Source organism: Benincasa hispida, chromosome 4, assembly GCF_027475165.1.
Source record: "Benincasa hispida cultivar pf3 chromosome 4, pf3_genome.v1.1, whole genome shotgun sequence".
Lineage (NCBI taxonomy): Eukaryota > Viridiplantae > Streptophyta > Magnoliopsida > Cucurbitales > Cucurbitaceae > Benincasa > Benincasa hispida.
Window position 1 is genome coordinate 31,719,736 of NC_143481.1, and position 20,450 is coordinate 31,740,185.

Below are 20,450 nucleotides of genomic sequence, written 5' to 3' on the forward strand. Positions count from 1 at the left end.
TTCCCAAGTATTTTGATCATCCTATAGTAATTAATCCTTCTCAAATCTTTATTTTCCATACATCTTTTCCTCATAGATAATAATCTCTAGACATTTCTCTTCATGCTTTAGTAATATTTGAGAGTGATTTTGTAATTGTTAAAATCATTTTTGTCATATTCAAAATCTTTCTGAAATACAGGTTCGATATCTCTCAAGTTAGTTTTATATTTAACTTTACACTTTTAAATACATTTTTCTTATTTGTCAAAATTGTTTTTTAATGGTAAAAATATATTTTGATATAATTTTGAAAATCATTTTAACTATTTTTTAATCATTCAATAAACTGGAATTGCTTTCACATTTAATAAAAAAAACTTATATACATATTAAATTGAACAAAATTAATTGCATTATCATAAATCTCTTTTTATGGCTATTAAGTAATAATTATTTATGAGCTAAACAAATTTAATTTCTAATGAAAACAAATTATTTTAAATGATAAATTTATTGAACATATTTATAAATAATAGTAAAATATCCTGAGAGTGTGATAAACTATTATTGTATTTATTAGATATAAATAGATATAGATAAACAGTATAATAGACATTAAAATTTTGCTAGATTATTTTTCTATTTTCGAAAACCTCTTGAGAAACCAAAATTAATTCCATAATATCATTAGTTCGTAAATTAAAATGGGAACTAGAAGGGTTTGGAAAAACGAATATGCGTGCCTGATGTCCCGATTCTCAAGGCCTCATTAGACCACAAATCAACGGCCACCAAGCCGCGTCACACCGAGTACAAGATCCAACGGTTCAGATAAACTTTATTTTTTTCTTCCATCGGCGTTCGTTTTTATTTTTATTTCGTCATTATATTTCAAGGGCCAGCCTTCACCACGATTTCCTGTTCTACCTCTCTGCCGAAGCTCTTCAATCTCGTCTTCTCCGAAAAGCCATGGGGAAAGGTCCAGGTCTCTACTCCGACATCGGCAAGAAAGCTAGAGGTTCCGTCATTTCTTCTTCATTCTCTTGTTCTTGTTCTGTTTCTCTTTGTATTTACTGTTCTTGAATTCGTTGAAATGATTTTTCTTTCCCACAGATCTTCTTTACAAGGATTACCAGAGCGACCATAAATTCACCATCACTACTTACACTTCCGGTGGAGTTGTGAGTTTCTGATTTTTTGTTTTTTTGTTTGCATTAGATTTTCAATCGGATTTTGTTGCTTTGGCAGTGTTCTTTATTGCAATCAACGAATCGTTGTTCCTTCTCTATGCTGTAATTCTTTGTGTATCGTTTGTGTTTGGTTCTTGAGAAACGTCTGCAATGGAAAACTAACCGACTCACTGAACGACCGTCGGACCGACTGACCTCGCTTCTTTCTATGTAATTAATATTCGTTCCTTGGTAGGTAGGTCGGAAGAGCCTAATATTTTTTTGGAAGATTCAAGAATTTATTTCTGTTAGTCTTGTCATTTTCAAACCGGGTGTCGATTTTCTTTTTAATTTCTCTTTAGTAAGTGCTACGGCAGAGAAATTAGGAGCTGGAGGATTCTTGGCATTCGTGTCAAGTGTGTTACGTAGTGTTTGTTAGAGGCTGTTGAAGAAAGAATGAAAGCATTAAAAGATTAGCTATGTACTTTCGTTTTTTCGTTGTATTGGATGGTTTAATATTTTATAATAGACATTTGTGTTTGCGTTAAATATGGTGCACCATTTTCTTAAATTACTTAAGCCGAGTGCAATGTTTTTCACGAGCACTCCCAAGGAAAAGCCCCTTTTTAGCTAACCACAAGAATTTTGATACATTGAAAGCTCCCGTTTGTCTAAATAATCTCTAACGCAAAGCTCTAATTTCTTTAAATTCTCATTATATTTAGATATTCTTAAGATTGTTTTTGTTTTCATATATATATAATAATAGGCATATATGGTGAATGCCATAATTTATTTCAGGACATAATGTATAACCCGCATTTATGAATTTGTTGTGAGACTATCATTTGATTCTCTGACCCTTAAATGATGCAAGTATGTGTCATCTTTGGTCTTTGTATTTCCTTTCTTTTATTACTAAACTTTCTCTTTGATTCACTTTTTAGGCTATCAGTTCAACTGGAGTTAAGAAAGGTGAGATATTTTTGGCAGATGTAAGCACTCAGCTGAAGAACAACAACATCACAACTGATGTAAAAGTTGACACCAACTCCAATGTAAGTTTAAATGAGTAAACATTTTATAAGGTTTCCATATGTTTTGAAAATATAGGTTCACTGAATAAGTTTGTATAATAAGATGATCAGAAGTTTTTGGTACGTAAATAGTTTCCTTTGTATTATGTTAGAAAAACTAGCTTGTGTAGCTGCTGATGTGAAGTCTTAAAGTTAAATGTTTATTTTTGCTTGAGCTGTAGGTTCACACTACTGTTACTATTGATGAACCGGCTCCAGGGTTGAAGACAATTTTTAGCTTCCGTGTTCCTGACCAGAGATCTGGCAAGGTAGTAATAAATTTACTTCTTAAATTATGTAATGTTACTAGGACAACATCTAGATGATCTTTTGTAGTTTGCTAATAATTGGTTGAGATGGGGATGAATTCTTCATTCCCCATCGGCCATCCTTGCCCGCAAAAAGAACTCCTATCTTCCAAGAAAGTCTTCTTAAGATGAGGCCTGCATGGGGAGCGGCTCTTGTGGATAATTTATTGGAATGTCTTGCAAGCATATTTTTTCCTATTATTATATAATTTTATTGAAAGAATTAGTTAAGTTGGTTTATATTTTCAACTATGTTGAACATCTAATAATTTGTGTGTAATTTACTTTCATTTCTGAATGTGCGTACTGCATATTAGATAGACTATATACTAAAATATAAACTATCATGTAGCATTGATTATTAAACAATTTACACGCCGATGGGCACATGTTGATATTCTTGTATCTGATTTATGATCACTTGTTCAGGTTGAACTTCAATATCAACATGAATATGCTGGAATAAGCACTGGCATTGGTCTGACTGCCAGCCCCATTGTTAACTTCTCTGGTGTTGTTGGAAATGACAAACTCTCACTTGGGACGGATTTGTCATTCGACACTGCTTCAGGAAACATTACTAAATTGAATGCAGGCTTGAGTTACATTCATTCTGACCTTATTGCGGCACTTACCTTGTAAGAAAACAAGCTCTTTCCTTTTACCTCTATTTTTATACCTTTGTTTATTAATTGGAATTTGACTTTCATCAAGGGGAAAATGAAAGAATACACTGTCAATATCCACAAAAAGTAGGCAACCTAAAACAAAAGGACTTCCATAAAGAGATTCCCTTCCAACAGTTGTTTTTATCCTCATTCTCAAAATGATATTCTTTCAACAGAATGACAAAAATGGAGCACTTTTACTCGGATAAATCAATTCTTAGTGAGAGATTTATGCTCTCTTCAAAAGATGAACTCTTAATTTGGAATCCTTCACTTCAGAACAAAGTTTTTTTTTTAAAAAAAATAAAAAATAAAAAACAAACTACTTTGCATGTTGTATGTCATATGTGCCACAGAAAGAGGCCATAGCAAAAGAAACCAATAGAACTTAAAGCTCTTCTGTCATAATCAAGACCATACATATGATATAAGGCAATTTGTGTTGATTTACAGGAACGACAAAGGTGATGCTCTCACTGCATCCTACTACCACCTGGTTAGCCCATTGAGCAACACGGCTGTTGGTGCAGAGCTGTCACACAGCTTTTCGAGCAATGAGAACACTCTCACTATAGGCACACAGCATGCTCTTGACCCCCTGACTTCAGTAAAGGCTCGGGTGAACAACTATGGTAGGGCAAGCGCTCTAATCCAGCACGAATGGCGCCCAAAATCCTTGTTCACCATTTCAGGAGAAGTGGACACACGGGCTATCGAAAAGAGTGCAAAGATCGGTCTGGCATTGGCTCTCAAGCCTTAGGAAATCGGTTCCTCCTTGGAGTTTAATGTGGGAGGGTAATAATAAGGTTTTATACAGCATAGAGACTTTCTTTCTCATATTTTCAATTTTTCCCTGCCCCAACTGGAACATTGATTGATCTTTTCCGCTAAGTTTTTCAATTGGTTGCATCTGTTGGAGGTCTTGGGTTGTGAAAATGATTGACATCAACAATCAGTGTTCTTTTGCCGCTGATGTGAACTTCGCGGTAGTTTTTAAGTTCAATTGAAATCATTCACCTCAGGCTACACACTTTCAGAGGCTGTTTAACTAATTCCCCAATACAAAGCCACCTGACAACAAAAGTCGGCATTAGACCATTGTCTCAAATTGATGTCGAAAATTGTTGGTTTTGAAAGGTTTTGAGATGCCTATTGTGACCACAATGGTTCGTAGTCGGTACCAAGAAAGAAAAAAGAAAAATGTGAATAAGAAAGAGAAAGTAAAGGTGAATTACTGCAAATGAAGTGGTGCAAAAAGAGAGATGGAGAATGGAGAAGGAAAAGAGTGAAAACAGAAAAAAGGTTAAATTACCAATTGACTTTTAGGTTTGGTTACATTGCAAATTTACAATGATTTCAAAGTAGTTAATCTTGTTTCTACTAGTAAATTTCAATTTTTTAAAATTTGTAATTAATAGGTATTTGATGTATTCAATATCTGAAAAAGTTGATTAAAATTTGATCTATTAGTTATATAATTGAATTTTATGTCTTAAATTACCTGGTTAAATAAATTACAAATTTACAATGGTTTAAAAATTGTCAAATTCTGTAATTAAATAGGTATTTGATATATTCAATATTTAAAAAAGTTATTTATTAACTGTTCTACTTATAAAATTAAATTTTATGTCTTAAAGGAATTTTAAATTTTAAATTTAATGTTTAATGGATGAATTTTGGTATAAAATCGAGAAATTTAGGCCTGTTTGGTTCAATTATGTCTATGTTTCGTGAACATGTTTGGTAGGTAATTCGAATTTTGTTTCTAAAAATCTTTTTCAAAATTTGTTTCTAAAATCTATTTCGAATTTTGTGATCTAAATGGTAGAAATTTTGAAAATAACATTTTTATGCTTTCTTGTATCTAAAATTTGAATTTTAAAATTTAAATAATCTTAAAAACATTTAGAATTATAGTATATGTCATGTTATAAATTCAATTCAATTTTTAAAAAGTTAAAATATCTATCATGTAATATACTATAAATTAGGTTAGATTCCGAATTCGATCCCTATAGCTAGGATAAAGTTAAAAGTTAGTTCATAGGTTTTAAATTTTAGATTTTAGTTTTTATGGTTTGATAGATCTTCAATTCAAATTAATTTTAAGATCTAAATTTTAACTTCTTCCATGTTATAGCGACAAATTTTTCAATTTATCCTATAGATTATATATTATTACATAATAATAATTTTACGATTTTTTTAACATAAAATAACTAATTTTACGATTTATGTTCGTAAATAAATTAATAATAGTTTATTATCCACTAATATTTAGTATGTAATTATAACTAATATGCAATTATTTAAATTAGAATTCAATTTCTGAATTTTGCTATGAAACATGATTTTTATTTAATATATTGTTTTCAATACCTTGTGTTCAAATTTTTCGTTTTCAGATTTTCTACCAAACAAGTCCTAGGCATTTAATCAACACAAAAATTGAAAGTTCAATTATTTCTTCGTTAGGCATTTTCGAATAGTGAAATGAGGAGAAATAAATACAAATTTAAAAAACAAAACTGCAATCAAATGTTTTCAAAAGATACAAATTAATTTTAAAAAATTAAAACAATGCAAATTAATCATTTTTAGGTCTCATTTAGTAACTATTTAATTTAATTGTTATTTATCATGATCTTCATTTTTCCAACTAAACATTTAGATGGTTAGTCAAACTCTTAAAACATAAACAAATTTTAAAGTACTATCTTTTACAAAAAAAATTAGCTTGATTTTTAAATATACATCTAAAAAGTAAGATTTTTTTTAAATAATATTTTTTAATAAATAATGACAAAAATAGAGTTGGGGGGAAAGTATTCCCAAAAATAGGTGTTTAAGTCGTGTATTGGGTACACGATTACACCTAAATCATGTACCGGATACACGATAAGGCCTAAATCGTGTACCGGGTACACGATTTCCTGCCCACCTGGCACGCCCAATCTGGTGTGGCAGTCATGCAGGTTTGACTGAGAAAATCGTGTACTGGGTACATGATTCTCTCGCATTAAAACGTCCGCCAAACCCTTCTTCTTCCTCACCGAAACGACGATTCTTATTCCCTACAGCCGTTTTCCCTCACTGAAACCATCGATCCCTCATCGAAACCATCATTGATTTTCCTCACCGAAGGCTCTATTTCACCGAAATCTTCCAAATTTTCGATTTTGCTCAACTTTCAGTCCTCCATTTGATCTTCACCGAATCTAGTGGTCGTGTTGCTCGATTTTCCTATATTTTTTGCTGCCGAATTTTGCTTGGTATATTTCTTTCTCTAGTTGGGCTGATCTGTATTTATATATATGTTTTTGCATGTTTTTGGGCTGAATTTTTCTTGGTATATTCCTACATTTTTGTATAGTTTATGTATAGTTATAGTTTATGTATGTATAAATAGTTATAATTTATGTATGTATAAATAGTTATAGTTTATGTATAGTTATAGTTTATGTATGTATAGTTTATGTAAAGTTTATGTATGTATAATTTATGTATAGTTTATGTATAGGGTATTATGTAGTTTATGTTGTACAGTTTTGTGTATGATTTAGTTTATATATAGTTTGTGTGTGATTTAATTTATGTATTATTTAGTTTATGTATAGTTTATGTATGATTTAGTTTATGTATTATTTAGTTTATGTATGATTTAGCTTATGTATGATTTTGGGCTGATCTTACATTTTTTTAATTTTTTTAGATTGATTTAAACTTAAAAATCTTATATGTATAGCTTATGTATGATTTAGTTTATATATATGATTGATTAAACTTAGAAAACTTGGAAAACTTAGAAATTAGAGTTTGTTGGGTTAACATATTAACATATTTTTTTGTCAACTATAACAGTTGAAAAAAACATAATAAATATGTCGATGTGTCCTGAAGATTTAGTAATTCTTAAACCTGGAAATGATGGAGATAGTGACATCGACGTTGAAGTGGATGAATTATTTGGAAACGACGGTAGTGGTGAACAAGATCTTGAGTTGGTACCGTCGGAAATGTTCAACCAAATAGATGGGGAAATGAAAAATTCAACATTTGAACTAGGGTCTACTTTGGAAGAAAGGAATGTAGGAGTAGATAACTATATTTTAATACAGAAAGAAATGTTATTTAATACCAAAGAAGATTTACAGCTTGCTGTAAAAAAATATTGTGTGACGGAACACTACCAAATTGTCGTAGTGGAATCAAATCAGGACCTTTGGTATGTTAAATGTAAATCCTGGAGTGACGGGTGTGCTTGGAGGCTATGGGCATGTCAGCGCAAAACTCATGGGATGTTCGAAATTACAAAACTTCAAGGAGAACAATCATGTTTGTTTTCAGAGTTGACACAGGATCATTCATAGCTGGATTCAAATTTCATGAGTATCGAAATTCAAAATTTGGTTAGAGTTGATCCTGGAGTACCTGTGGCCCTACTTCAAGAAGCCAATATGGTTATAATGTCAATTATAGACGAGTGTGGCAAACCGAGAGAAAAGCGTTAATTGCTGTGTTTGGCGACTGAGAGAAATCATATTCGGAGCTTCCATATTGGCTGAGTGTTGTTGTTCATTACAACCCAGGAACACGAACATACTGGTTTTTCCTTCCCTCTGATGTGACAGGTACAACTATTTTTGGACGAGTTTTTTGGTCTTTTGGTCCTACAAGAGAAGGGTTCAATCATTGTAGGCCATTAATCCAGATTGATGGAACTCATCTATACGAAAAGTATAAGGGGAAATTATTGACAGCCTTATCTGTTGATGCAAATGGACATATATTTCCCCTTGCTTTTGCTATCGTAGAAGGTGAGAATTCGTCCAGTTGATCATGGTTTTTGTGGGCATTGCGTGAATATGTTATCCAAAGGGTATTTGTTTGATTTCTAACAGATATAAGGGTATTCTTGCTACAATTAATAATGAAGAAATTAGTTGGAGTGAGCCCAGAGTGTACCATCGATATTGTCTTTGCCATGTTGCCAATAATTTCAATACAAAATACAAATCGAAGCAACTAAAAAATTTGGTGTTTAAGGCCGGAAATCAACACCAAAGGCGTAAGTTCATTCGGTGCATGAAAGAATTGAAACAATTGCACCCTGAATGTCTTGAATTTTTTTCATACATTGACTTAGAAAAATGGACACAGTCACATGACGGTGGGTACCGCTATGGGTGGATGACCAACAATGCAGCTGAATGCTTGAACGACGTTTTTAAAGGTGCTAGAATGTTACCCATTACTTCTTTGGTTAGGGTAATATTCTATCCCACAATATTGTATTTTGAACGCTGGAGACAAGAAATCAGTGAAGCACTCGATCGTGGGGACATATATACAGAATATGCCCTAAAGAAACTGAAGAGGTGGGAAAAACGAGCATCGGCACATACGGTAACATCCATTGACAGGGAAAGTTAAACTTTCGAAGTACAAACGGGCATAAGTATGATTTCTCCCTACAAAGGACGGCACACCCAAGTTTTAAGCTTGAAAGAAGGGATATGTTCTAATTGCAGTTTGTAATTACATGCATATGACATACCTACCACTTATTGATGAATGCTACAAATTGTCCAATTTCAAGCGTTGTTATGAAGGCCGCTTCCATCCAATTCAACACCCAAATTATTGGCCAGAATTATCATTTACGAAAGTTCGTCCAAATGCAGACTTACTCAGAGAACAAGGTCGGCCAAAAAGTATGCGAATTCATAATGAAATGGATTGGAGAGAAGCAAGCCAAAAAGTGCGATGTACAATTTGTAAAAGAGAAGGACATAACAAACGCACTTGTCCACACCATACACTGGGTGCTTCATCGTCTTCGGGTCATTAGGATTTTTATTTTTATTTTTTTACTTGTATTCTTTATGTAATTATAATTTTCATGTAATTGTATATTTCACGTATTTGTATTCTTTATGTATTTATAATTTTCATGTAATTGTATATTTCACGTATTTGTATTCTTTATGTATTTATAATTTTCATGTAATTGTATATTTCATGTATTTGTATTTTTTATGTATTTATAATGAATTTATTTAATGGATTTATTTAATAAACTTATTTAAGTAATTTGATTTTCTTATGTACTTTTTATGTATCTTTTATGTTATCGATTCTATTATGTAATATAATTTGAACTTTTTAGGAAATGGAGCCTGGTCCTTCTAATCTTATCCAATTGTACCAACAAGACACGGATCGTTCACAGGTAGTATAGGATAGTTTGTCCACTATAGTGTTGAGTTGTCAGAGGAGGGAGGCGACTGCACAAAGTACTATCCCATTTGATCATCGCATTATTCCATACGTTCAAGAGGCTGGTTTTCTTGGGGATGCACAGATTGGTTTCCTCTAGCTTGATTGGCACCTGATTATTGCTCTAATTGAGCGTTGGAGACCAGAGACCCACACATTTCACCTACCCTGTGGGGAATGCACTATTACGCTATAGGATGTTGCCGTATAATTTTGGTTAAGAGTGGACCGGCAACCACTGACAGGCTCACTATAGTATGACTGGAAGAACGTTTGTGAAGAGCTCTTAGGCGTTCTACCAGAGGATCTGAAGGGATTAAGATTGAGTATCCCTTGGTTGATGTCCCAATTTCCCGAATTACCTCCCGATGCCGACGACATCAGCGTACGTAGGTACGCACAAGCGTACATCCTGCAGCTTATTGGAGGATTTTTATTTGCCGACAAGTCAAATACTCTGGTGCATCTCATGTTTCTCCCATTATTGTCTAATTTCGAGCACGCTGATACATACTCGTGGGGTAGTGCATGTCTTGCATGGTTGTACAGAGAACTTTGTCGGGCTTCCAATGCACAAGCGTTGGAAATAGCGGGGCCACTGATACTATTACAAGTGTGGGCTTATAATCGATTTCCAATCGTAGCACCACAAATCCAACTACACGCCCCAGATCAATGGCCAGTTAATGCCAGACATTATTTTATTTATATATTTATTTCATTACCATTTTATGTAAGAATATAAATTAATTGTATTTTTTATAATTTTAGATGGAGTGATGTATTAGCTGCCTCTGAACAGTCAATAAATATGTTGCTCGTGTATAGGAAAACATTCGACATGCTGACGCCCAATCAGGTAGTAAATATATATATAAAGAATATTTTAAAAAAATTATATGTATACTTATTATTATTATTATTTTTTGTCAGGTTATTTGGACGCCATACTCACAGATTTGGTCATCCTTACCTAATTATTGTCGTGATGGTGAAGACATTTGGTTGACTGTTAGCCCTCTTATATGCTTCCATATAGTAGAGTGGGTGTGAAACCCGGATCTCCATTTTCCTACTTAAGTAAGTGATTAAGGGGTTAATTAGGAGGAAGTTAAATCCTATGTTATGTAAATAATCTAATAATTTTACGATTGTCATAATAACTGTAATAATTGTCACCTTCTGTGGATCAACAATTAGTAAGAGTGAATGTAAACTATAATGGTTAGGTATTATAGTTATGATAACCATATTTGATCCTGGAGTACGAATAGAGAGGACCCTAAAAGGATAAAAAGAAGAGAAAACCTTGAAGACTTAAATCCTGAATAGTGAAGAAAGGATTGAAGAACTGAGGAAAATATAGAAAATTATTTGGGAAAATTCGGGTGGAAGTTGCACGGAGATAAACCATATTCACAGTAGCTAACGAGATTGGAGAGAAGATGGAGAGAAAATGGAGAGAAAGCGAGATTGGAAAGAATGAGATTGGAGAGAGTAGTTTGAGTGAGAGTTTGAGCGAGAAAGTGGGGGAGAGCGAGAGTTTGAGCGAAAGGGGAGAGAGCGAGACAAGCGAGAAAGTTGGAGAGAGCGAGAGTGAAGAAAGCGAGAAAGTGGGAGGGAGCGGGAGTTTGAGCGAGATAGTTGGAGAGAGCGAGATTGTGAGTGAGAAAGTGGAAGAGAGCGAAAGCAGCCTGAACGCCTCATTCGAACATCACGCCTACGCGATCGAAGGAAATCGCCTGTGCATCGAACGGGCGGGCATTTATGCATTGAACTTGGCCACGATTTTATAGATTATGCATTGAAAACCCTAAATTGAATACAAACAAAGATTGAAGATGCAAGGACAAACGTCAACCAAAATTAGGTGTCTTATTAAGAGAAATTTTTAAACCCTAAGAAATTGTGGTGGATTTATATGGAAAGAACACCTTAAGCCAAAGTAAGGTAAGCTTGTGTTGATGAGAGGAGAAGTAACCACTTGCCCATGCAACTAAGTAAGTGGTGTCAATACCATAGGAGGTTTGGACGCCTATAATAGAGCCTTTGGGATTTCATTTTCAAATCACAAATCATAAAATTCGTAAAAAAGAGGGGGAGAGTAGAGTGCATTGGACAGTAAAGGTGAAGAAGAATGCATCAACTTGAGACGAGAAGATCTCCCAATCTACTCGAGCGTTTGATGTAATTCCAAAGCCATCTGAAAGATAAGAGAGTCTAGTTTTCATGGTGAGGCTGCCGGAGAAGAAGCTCTAAGGAATTTGGCTGGAGAATGAGAAAAAGACAGAGGGGTCGAGCTATCGGGTAAGCTGGGCCAATCTTGATGTTTGGATGATACCGGCTAAACCACGAAGAGTTATGAGCTAAGATTTTATGGGGTAAAAAGGGAGTTCGAGGTAGAAAAGGGAACTATTAGAAAGGCTCTTAACAAATTAAGGTGAGTGTTATAGCTTTGATAATTAACATATAGTGTGAGTGTTATAGCTTTGATAATTAACACATAGCGTGAGTATTATAGCGTTATAGTTTCAATATATCGTGAGTGTTAGGTTGCTTTGATAAATAAATGCATAGTAGGAGTGTTATTATAGCTTGGATACGTATTGTGATTGTCATATAACTTTGATATATTATGAGTATTATATAACTTTGGTACGTATGATGAATATTATATAGCTTTAGTATGTGAAAGCATATTGTGAATATTATATTATATAGCTTGATAAATAAAGAATATTGTGTGTTTATACAGTGTTGATAGTAAATGCATACTATGAGTATTCAATTAGCTTTATACTCTGATATTGGAGTATATGCATATGTAGATGCAAATTACATGCTTTGGTAATATGATGTTGCCATGATATTGTTTGTGTGTGACTATGGAAACTGCGATTATGCCTGGGATGTGGTTAGCATGCTTAACAAAAGGTGCTTGGTGGGAAAAATTGGTCGGCTTCGGTCAGCGGGAAATATTTGTCAGCTTCGGTCGGCGGAAAATAATAGTCGGTGACAACCGACGGGAAATATGGTCAAGTACCTAAGCATGACTAGCGGGATAAATAAAATGTCGATGTACACATTGGCGGGAATTGGGGTCATAGGAAGGTTTCCATAGATGATTGTATTGACTGATGATATGATATGCATGCTATGTGTAGCTTTTGGGATAAAGACTACTAGTTGCATGATTATATCTTTGACTGTGCATGAGTTATAATGCGAGTGTTGGCATGTGATTGATTTCCCAAAAATGATGATTTTCAAAGTGAATTTCATCTTAAAAGAACCACTCACTGGGCTTGGTAGCTCACACTATTCAAAATGTTTTCTTAATCCTCCTCCCCCCCCCCAAGGTAGCAGAAGATGAGGAGTTCCAGGGTGCTGCTAAGGTTAAGGTTTGCCACGTGCCCCATACTTCCGGAGAGTTTCTACAGTTGTCGTTGTAAACTTTGTTGTTAAGTTCTTAAGTTGTATAAACATTATATCACTATCGTAATAAAAGATGGGCCTATTTAATCCGTTATAGTTTATCTCTTTGACTTAATCATTCCGCTGTGTATAAGGTATAGTATGGTATCAGAGTTATTCCGCAAGAATCATTAGGCAATAAGTGTCAGCTCAAGGGTTGATAACTACTGCAGTCACATCCCTCTTCCAGGCTGAGAAGGTGGTCTGGGGGCGGGGTGTGACAGTGGCATCATTCAGATCATGTGCAGTTCGAGATGCGACAAACAATACCTTCGTTGACTTATACACTCCCAGAACTACACCAGATCGATTTAAGAGGTAAGCACGACTAAGTCTGGCGTCGAATCCATGCGGAGTATTTATCCTACTAGCATGGACGACATGATAGTTGTGCACAGGGAGAATTAACAGATGGGTCAGCTGTATCAAACGACTACTTTCCTTGGTACAATTCGATCACAAGGCGATTTATCTCACCAGACGACGCTTACTACATGGTAAGATATTTCAAATCATACATTTTCCATATATATAATATGAATATTGTTTAATATTTTTTTTTATTCTACATAATAATTTTATCGGCGAAGTTCAACAATATTCAGTGGAGAACAACCTTCCAGAATTGGGTTCAATGTGTCAGCAAACATTGATGAACGTAGAAAGTATTATTCAACAAACAAGACGACTCAATGTTGCTGACGCCGATCGAAAACATATTCGTCGTAGACGACAGCGACAACGGGTGAACCTAATTTAGAGGGACACGAAGACAACCCCATGAGAAGTAAGGGCCAGGGGGTCGTTTTTAAATCCCATATTGTATCATTTTCAAATTGCAAATCTCAAAAAAACTAATTGTAAATATTATTTAATATCATGGTATTTTTTTTTTAAATATGAGTGCAAGATGTTTTCATTGTAGATTAAATATATAATTAAGTTTAATAATGAAAGAATTAAGTTTAATCATTAAGTTTAACAATTAAAAAAAACATAAGAAACAATGAAGGAATTAAGTTTTAACAATTAACTTTTAGAAAAACAAGAAAAAAAATTATAAGCGAACTCGTGTACTAGTACACAAGTTTGCTTGACCGGTCAACCAGTCAGCTGACACTGACTGGTCAGCTGATTGAATTAAATGGTACTCGGATACACGAGTATGCCACAACCCTATTTTTGTCATTATTTATTAAAAAAACATTATTTAAAAAAAATTTCAAAAAGTAATTACAAAATAAAAAAATCAATTAACTTAAATTTTTAATTGAATTAGTCGGAGATCAAAATAAAAATTTTATTTTAGAAAAATCAAAATAAAATAATTAAATTAAAAAAAATAAAAAGGGGAGACCTAGGTAAGCCAGTACCCCACCGCTTTCATCTTCATCACTCTCAGCGGAGTCCATCTTCTCTTCACGCCGGTCCCCTCCCTTTCAGCAGCTCCGTTGCCGCCACCGCCACCGCCACCGCCGCCGTACTATCTCTTCCCACTCGTCCCGCCTCCTAGCAGTTTGTTACTCGTATCCCTCTGGCACTCCCGTCGTCCCAAATTGGACTGAAACTTCAAATGTTGACGAGCGCAAGACTGTACCATCTCCGGCGGCTGGAAATGGTGTTTTGACGGTACACATCCCTTGCTAGATCTGAATTTCCCTCCATTTCTCATTCTCTCCCTCTCTCTCTCTTTGTTAACTTTAGCTATTAAATTTATCTCTCTCTCTCTCTCTCTCTCTCTCTCGATTGGCCTTTTCTGGTGCCGTAACGGTGATGATTCTTTTTCCCGACTTGTGTTATTATTACGAACATGATGGGAGAAATTTGTGTTTATGAAAACTGCAAGAGTCTAGAAAGTGTATATTGCTGTGTTGTGTTCAGAGTAGAAAAGGGGGCTTTTAATTCTATTTTCTTGAATTGTTTCTATCTTAAAATGCCTGCTCGATAATCGGTTATAGGACAGGTCCAGCCTTAGAATATCACTTGCTGTTTTCTTCATGAATGGCTTCACTATTTTATTTTATTTTTTCTGTACTTTTGGAGGTTTCCAGTTAACAATGAAATTCACATTTGACTATTTATGCTCGATTTTGTTTCTCATTTGTGTTATCTTAACTAATTTTTAGGAGCTTGATTGTAGAGAACGAATGAAAAGAGGAACTTAATATCTAGGATAAGCTAGTATTGATTAGAAGTTTCCATTTCCAAGCGAGCTATCATGGAAGTTGATGATCAAAACCCTGCATCAACTGCTGCGGAATCTCCTGAAACCCTTCCTGGAGGTGAAAATGAGGATCTTGATAATCCAGCAGAACCAATTCAACCTGCAGCTACATCAGTTATTCCACCTTCAGTTGTTCCTTCCATTGCTCCTATCCCTCCTCCAATTATCCGTCCATTGGCCCCTCTTCCGAGCCGACCTCCCCACTTTAGGCCCCCTGTAACACAAAATGGTGAGATGAGAACAAGTGACTCAGACTCGGAACATGATGAATTGGCTCCTTCCCGAACAGCTGGAGGTTCAACTGCAGAATATGAAGTATCGGAAGAGAGCAGACAGGTAAGGGAGCGTCAGGAAAAAGCCATGCAGGAATTTCTGATGAAGCGTCGTGCTTCTGCTCTAGCAGTGCCTACTAATGACATGGCTGTTCGAGCTCGCCTTCGTCGTCTTGGTGAACCCATAACTCTTTTTGGAGAAAGAGAAATGGAAAGACGGGACAGGTTACGGTCAATAATGGCACGATTGGATGCTGAAGGGCAATTAGAAAAGCTGATGAAAGTTCACGAGGAAGAGGAGGCTGCAGCTACTGGTGGAACTGAGGAGGCTGAGGAGGAAGTGCTTCAGTATCCCTTTTATACTGAGGGATCCAAAGCTCTCTTGGATGCAAGAATTGATATTGCAAAGTATTCCATCCTAAGAGCAGCTTCACGTCTTGAACGTGCAAAGAGGAAAAGGGATGACCCAGATGAAGATGTGGAAGCTGAAATGGATTGGGCCCTGAGGCAGGCTGGAAGTTTGGTCCTGGACTGCAGTGAGATAGGAGATGATCGACCACTTTCTGGTTGTTCTTTCTCATCTGATGGAAAATTCCTTGCCACCAGGTAAACCTTCTCATTTTTGTAGTTAAAGATTTTTAGTTACTATACTGGTTTCTCATTTCCAATATCATCACCCCCATTTCACCTCCTGATAGAAGGGGAAAAAAGAAGAAAAAGAAATTGGAATTAATCGTTGTGGCAATAGATTAGCTATCATCTTCCTACTTAACTTCAATTCCTCAGTTGCACAAGAGACCAAAGATAATATACAAGTGAATGTTTTTCCTTATTCCATTCCAATATTTGATAAGCTTTATAAGCTTTGTATTTAGCTTTCATTTTACTTTTCTGAATACTTCTACTGGCTTTGCATTTGATGGTTTGTATTTTTCTTCTTCTTATTTCTGTAGTTCGTTAAGTGGAGTTGCCAAATTATGGAGCATGCCTCAAGTAAGGAAGGTTTCCAACTTTAAGGGACACACAGAGCGTGTTACTGATGTAATATTTTCTCCAGTGAATGAGTGTTTAGCAACTGCCTCTGCTGACCGAACTGCAAGGTTGTGGTCTGCTGAAGGATCTCTCCTTAAAACATTCGAGGGCCATCTGGATCGCCTTGCACGAATTGCCTTCCACCCATCAGGCAAGTACTTGGGTACAACTAGCTTTGACAAGACGTGGAGATTATGGGACGTTGAAACTGGTGTAGAGTTACTTCTTCAAGAAGGTCATAGTAGAAGTGTCTATGGAATAGCTTTCCACCATGATGGATCATTGGTATCATCTTGTGGACTTGATGCACTTGCTCGTGTTTGGGATCTTCGAACGGGTAGAAGTGTTCTTGCCTTAGAAGGCCACGTCAAGCCGGTAAATCTCTCTTTTTTCTTTCAATGGGACTGTAGAACGTTTATTTTTGATAAATTTGGCTTGTTTGCTCCTTACTGATACCTTGCTTTTCAATGGATTCCATATATCTTTGATGTTATAACCAGGTCCTTGGAGTCAGTTTTTCACCCAATGGTTATCATTTAGCTACTGGTGGCGAAGATAACACTTGTAGGATATGGGATTTAAGGAAGAAAAAATCTCTTTACATAATACCTGCACATTCAAACCTAGTTTCACAGGTGAAATATGAGCCTCAAGAGGGGTACTTCTTGGTTACTGCATCATTTGATATGACAGCAAAGGTGATCTTGAACACTCTTAGGATGATATAATACTGTAATTGTTGCTTCATCTCACTTGCGATCTTATGTTTCATTTACTAAATTTTTTTTGGCAGATTTGGTCTGCTCGAGATTTTAAGCCTGTGAAGACACTCTCTGGTCACGAAGCAAAAGTTACATCTTTGGATATAATTTCAGGTCAGTTATTTATCAACTCCTAGGTCATTACTATTGTTGTTGTTGTTTATACGCAGATTACCACCCAGATTATTATTGTACACCATTTTGCATCCTTTGATGGTCTTCCATGCATATCCTGTATATAGCCTGAACATGGGTTGATAGATATCACTTGGGAAATTTTAGCTTATGCTTTTACTAGCATGGAGCTGGTTCTTGTAGCTCTGTTGTAAGGAACGGATGACAGACACTAGTCACATACATGTTTTTTATGTACTTGTTTTTGAAAGATTCAATGTCAATAATTTTCTTGGTATAATGAACTAATGTGCTTGAAAGCATTTCTGACTGGAAGGATGATAATCTGTTGGGATTGATGACGTATGCCTTGCTTGCAGTCTACAAGATAGGGTGTGGTTAGGATTTCCAGATTGCAAAACCCCAACCCTTTGCTCTTGGATGGTCATTTCATATCACCAAAATCTTCCCTTCAAAACGTCGTCCTTTTGACCCCTGTGAGAATCCCCCTCTCTCCCGGGAAATGGAAAAAAAACTGGGCCACAAAATTTCTGAAAATATACTAGGAGTTCTAAAAATCCCGAAAAGTTTAGTCATTAGTTTTACTTTGCTTTTGAAGTTGGCCCTACCTGTTCTTGCTGGGTTTGGATATCTTGTTTAGAATAGTATTCTACTTGAGAAGGATAGGGGGGACTTCCTTCAGGGGTTTCTGGTGGGAAGGGCATGGTAAGGGATATGGTTTTACTGTCGGTTTGAAGATGGCACAGTCTTCTTTTACTTTTGTTGGGGGAAGGGTCTTTTGTTAATCTAAGCTATATCTTGTCTCTTTTTGAGTCTATATGGTCCGAAGATAAACAGAAACAATCAAGGAGGAATGCAAGTCTTTTCAAGTATGTCCAATTCTTTTGTTTATTTTTGTGATCTTATACAATTCATAGTCTCTAATTGGAGTAACCAACACAAGTTCTTTTGTATTTACTCTACTTTTTTCATCAACTTAGCTTGGAAGGTTTTTTTTTGTTATGTAGAATCTCTCGTATTTTTTTAGTAAGGAACCTTGTTTTCATTAAGAGAAATGAAAGAATATACAGGGCATAAAAGGAAGAAAGCTCAATAGGAAAAGGTAGTTGGACTCTTTAACTACAAAAATGGACTTCAATTCAAAGGAACAAGATCTAGGTCATTACAAAAAGACCTAGTGATTAACACCCATAAAGAGGTGGCGAACCTAGCTACATCCCAAACTTCCTCACCTGATCTTTCTACCTCTAAAAATTATATTATTCCTTTCAAGCTAAATTCCCAACAAAATTTCAAAGAAGCTAGCTCTTCTCCCTGTGGAAGAACTCTGAAGCACCTCCTCCAGTAGTGTATTGGATAAGAAACAATTTCATTGATCAAAATGAAATATCCAAAGACATACAAAAGAGCCCATTTTATAGGGCATACAAAAACGTTTCCAATTTGTAACATGAAAGGAAAAATTATGGCTTTGAAATGTTGGTAAAGATTTACACCAAAAGATTGCACTGAAGATGACAGATTCAAGAACATCCCCGGATGAATTGGATTTGTTCTGAAAAATTCGAGCGTTTCTCTCATCCCATTTTTTGAAGCACCTCCTCTAGTTGAGCCCTGCCATCTCCATTCCAAGCCCTACAAACACTAAACGATCTCAGACAACAACTTCGAGGGTGGTGAGCAAACAGACAGTCTCAAACCAAATGATTCAAGTCCTTATATCTCCTACAAATAATGCACCATTGCGAGAACTAAACATTGGAAGAGTGCCTTTGAAGGCAGTCCATGGTATTATCTCTTGCAGTTTGTTTTGTGTATTGTGGATGAGGGGGCTCGATAGCTACTTTTGGGAGAATAGGTTGGTTGGAAGGTGTTTGGAATTTTCTTGCCTTTAAGGACGTCAACCATAGAAGAATCTATCCATTTCTCTTTGGTTTTAATGTGAATGGTTAGTGATACATCTTTGACACTAAGCTCTGAGTATGTTTGTTCATTGTATGCTCAAAATACTTTTTGGAACTTGACCCTCTGCATATCTGCTGTGCTGATATCTTGATATTGTTTTTGTTCATTAACAGATGGACAATGTATTGCAACTGTCTCACATGATCGGACCATAAAGCTCTGGTCTGTCAATAGTAAAGATGAACAAACTATGGACATTGATTGACTTTCATAGCATCAACGTGGGAGATGGATGTCTCGAAACTTTGCTGCCTTGGTCATAAAGAGCTTGGATCAGATGATCTCCTTTCTAATTATGTAGTATCATGCATCTGATTGAATGCTGAATAGTGAGCCATTTCAAAATTCCTAGGCAAAATCCCCCACATTTTTTTTTCTAGATAAGCAATGAAAGGATTATATCAATGGAGGTCGTACAAAAAAGGGGGGAGATGAGATATTCCCGCATGTTGAGGTTACAAATGCACACCAAAATTAGAGGTAAAAATTGATTAGTAAATGATATGTAGTTTTCTTTAGCTTTTGGTTAGAAATGGTTTGTGCACAAATTACCCTTTACTTGGTTAAAACACATTTTTAGTTTGTGTTTTGACTTATGTGACTTTATTTTTTGTGTAATGATTTAGGCGACGATGGAGTTAACGTAAAAAGTGGTGTTGTAATTGTAATGAGTGGACGAGGAAGTTTATTGATTTACATGTTCGTGTTTTATATAGGTTGCTTAAGGAAAAAAAGTTGTGATAGAAATTTTCATTATAATTGAAGCTTTTAAAACTTTGGAGCCAAAATTGAAATCCAGTACCAATATTAAGTGCAAAAACATAAACTAAACGAATTATTCAAAATGTCCTAAGATATTTGTTGAATTTTGGTCCACATGCAAAATTCTTTCAATGGCTTTTTTGGTTTGTTTTTTGAATTTGGTACGTTTTGACAGATATTATATATATATAATATAATTATGCATGTTGGTTGGTTGTTTATTTTTTTATTTTTTATTTTTTATTTATTTTTTTTTTCCCTAGAAGATAGTGGAAGAAACGTTGGTGGAGAGAAAACAATAAAACAATAAAACAATAGAGAGAATTTTTAGAAAGTAAAT

At 35.2% G+C, this 20,450-nt stretch overlaps 2 protein-coding genes across 3 annotated transcripts; both read left to right on the forward strand.

Annotated features, from left to right (window-relative positions):
* The first annotated feature begins 842 nt into the window (after positions 1-842).
* On the forward strand, positions 843-4,231 carry LOC120076887 (mitochondrial outer membrane protein porin of 36 kDa-like). Its single transcript, XM_039030837.2, has 6 exons — positions 843-1,000; positions 1,096-1,163; positions 2,099-2,209; positions 2,410-2,496; positions 2,965-3,173; positions 3,657-4,231. Exons 1-6 carry the CDS (start codon positions 952-954, stop codon positions 3,961-3,963), a joined length of 831 nt encoding a protein of 276 aa, XP_038886765.1. The 5' UTR covers positions 843-951; the 3' UTR covers positions 3,964-4,231.
* Positions 4,232-14,307: 10,076 nt separating this feature from the next.
* Positions 14,308-19,945, forward strand: LIS (WD-40 repeat family protein / small nuclear ribonucleoprotein Prp4p-like protein). 2 transcript variants are annotated; one of them, XM_039029551.2, is made up of 6 exons: positions 14,308-14,588; positions 15,086-16,061; positions 16,409-16,862; positions 16,988-17,185; positions 17,281-17,362; positions 19,462-19,945. In XM_039029551.2, exons 2-6 carry the CDS (start codon positions 15,178-15,180, stop codon positions 19,551-19,553), a joined length of 1,710 nt encoding a protein of 569 aa, XP_038885479.1. In that variant the 5' UTR covers positions 14,308-14,588; positions 15,086-15,177; the 3' UTR covers positions 19,554-19,945. The 2 variants fall into 2 exon arrangements, with proteins under 2 accessions (XP_038885479.1, XP_038885480.1); XM_039029552.2 differs by having other exon boundaries at positions 14,331-14,588; positions 15,100-16,061.
* Positions 19,946-20,450: the final 505 nt, after the last annotated feature.

Bases quoted from the DNA above. Each gene is read 5' to 3' on its own strand.
- LOC120076887 (XM_039030837.2), top strand. From the start codon at position 952: ATGGGGAAAGGTCCAGGTCTCTACTCCGACATCGGCAAGAAAGCTAGA. The intron at 2,497-2,964 runs GTAGTAATAAAT...TCACTTGTTCAG, and splicing joins CTGACCAGAGATCTGGCAAG to GTTGAACTTCAATATCAACA. The intron at 3,174-3,656 runs GTAAGAAAACAA...GTTGATTTACAG, and splicing joins CTTATTGCGGCACTTACCTT to GAACGACAAAGGTGATGCTC.
- LIS (XM_039029551.2), top strand. From the start codon at position 15,178: ATGGAAGTTGATGATCAAAACCCTGCATCAACTGCTGCGGAATCTCCT. The intron at 16,863-16,987 runs GTAAATCTCTCT...TGTTATAACCAG, and splicing joins TAGAAGGCCACGTCAAGCCG to GTCCTTGGAGTCAGTTTTTC. The intron at 17,363-19,461 runs GTCAGTTATTTA...GTTCATTAACAG, and splicing joins ATCTTTGGATATAATTTCAG to ATGGACAATGTATTGCAACT.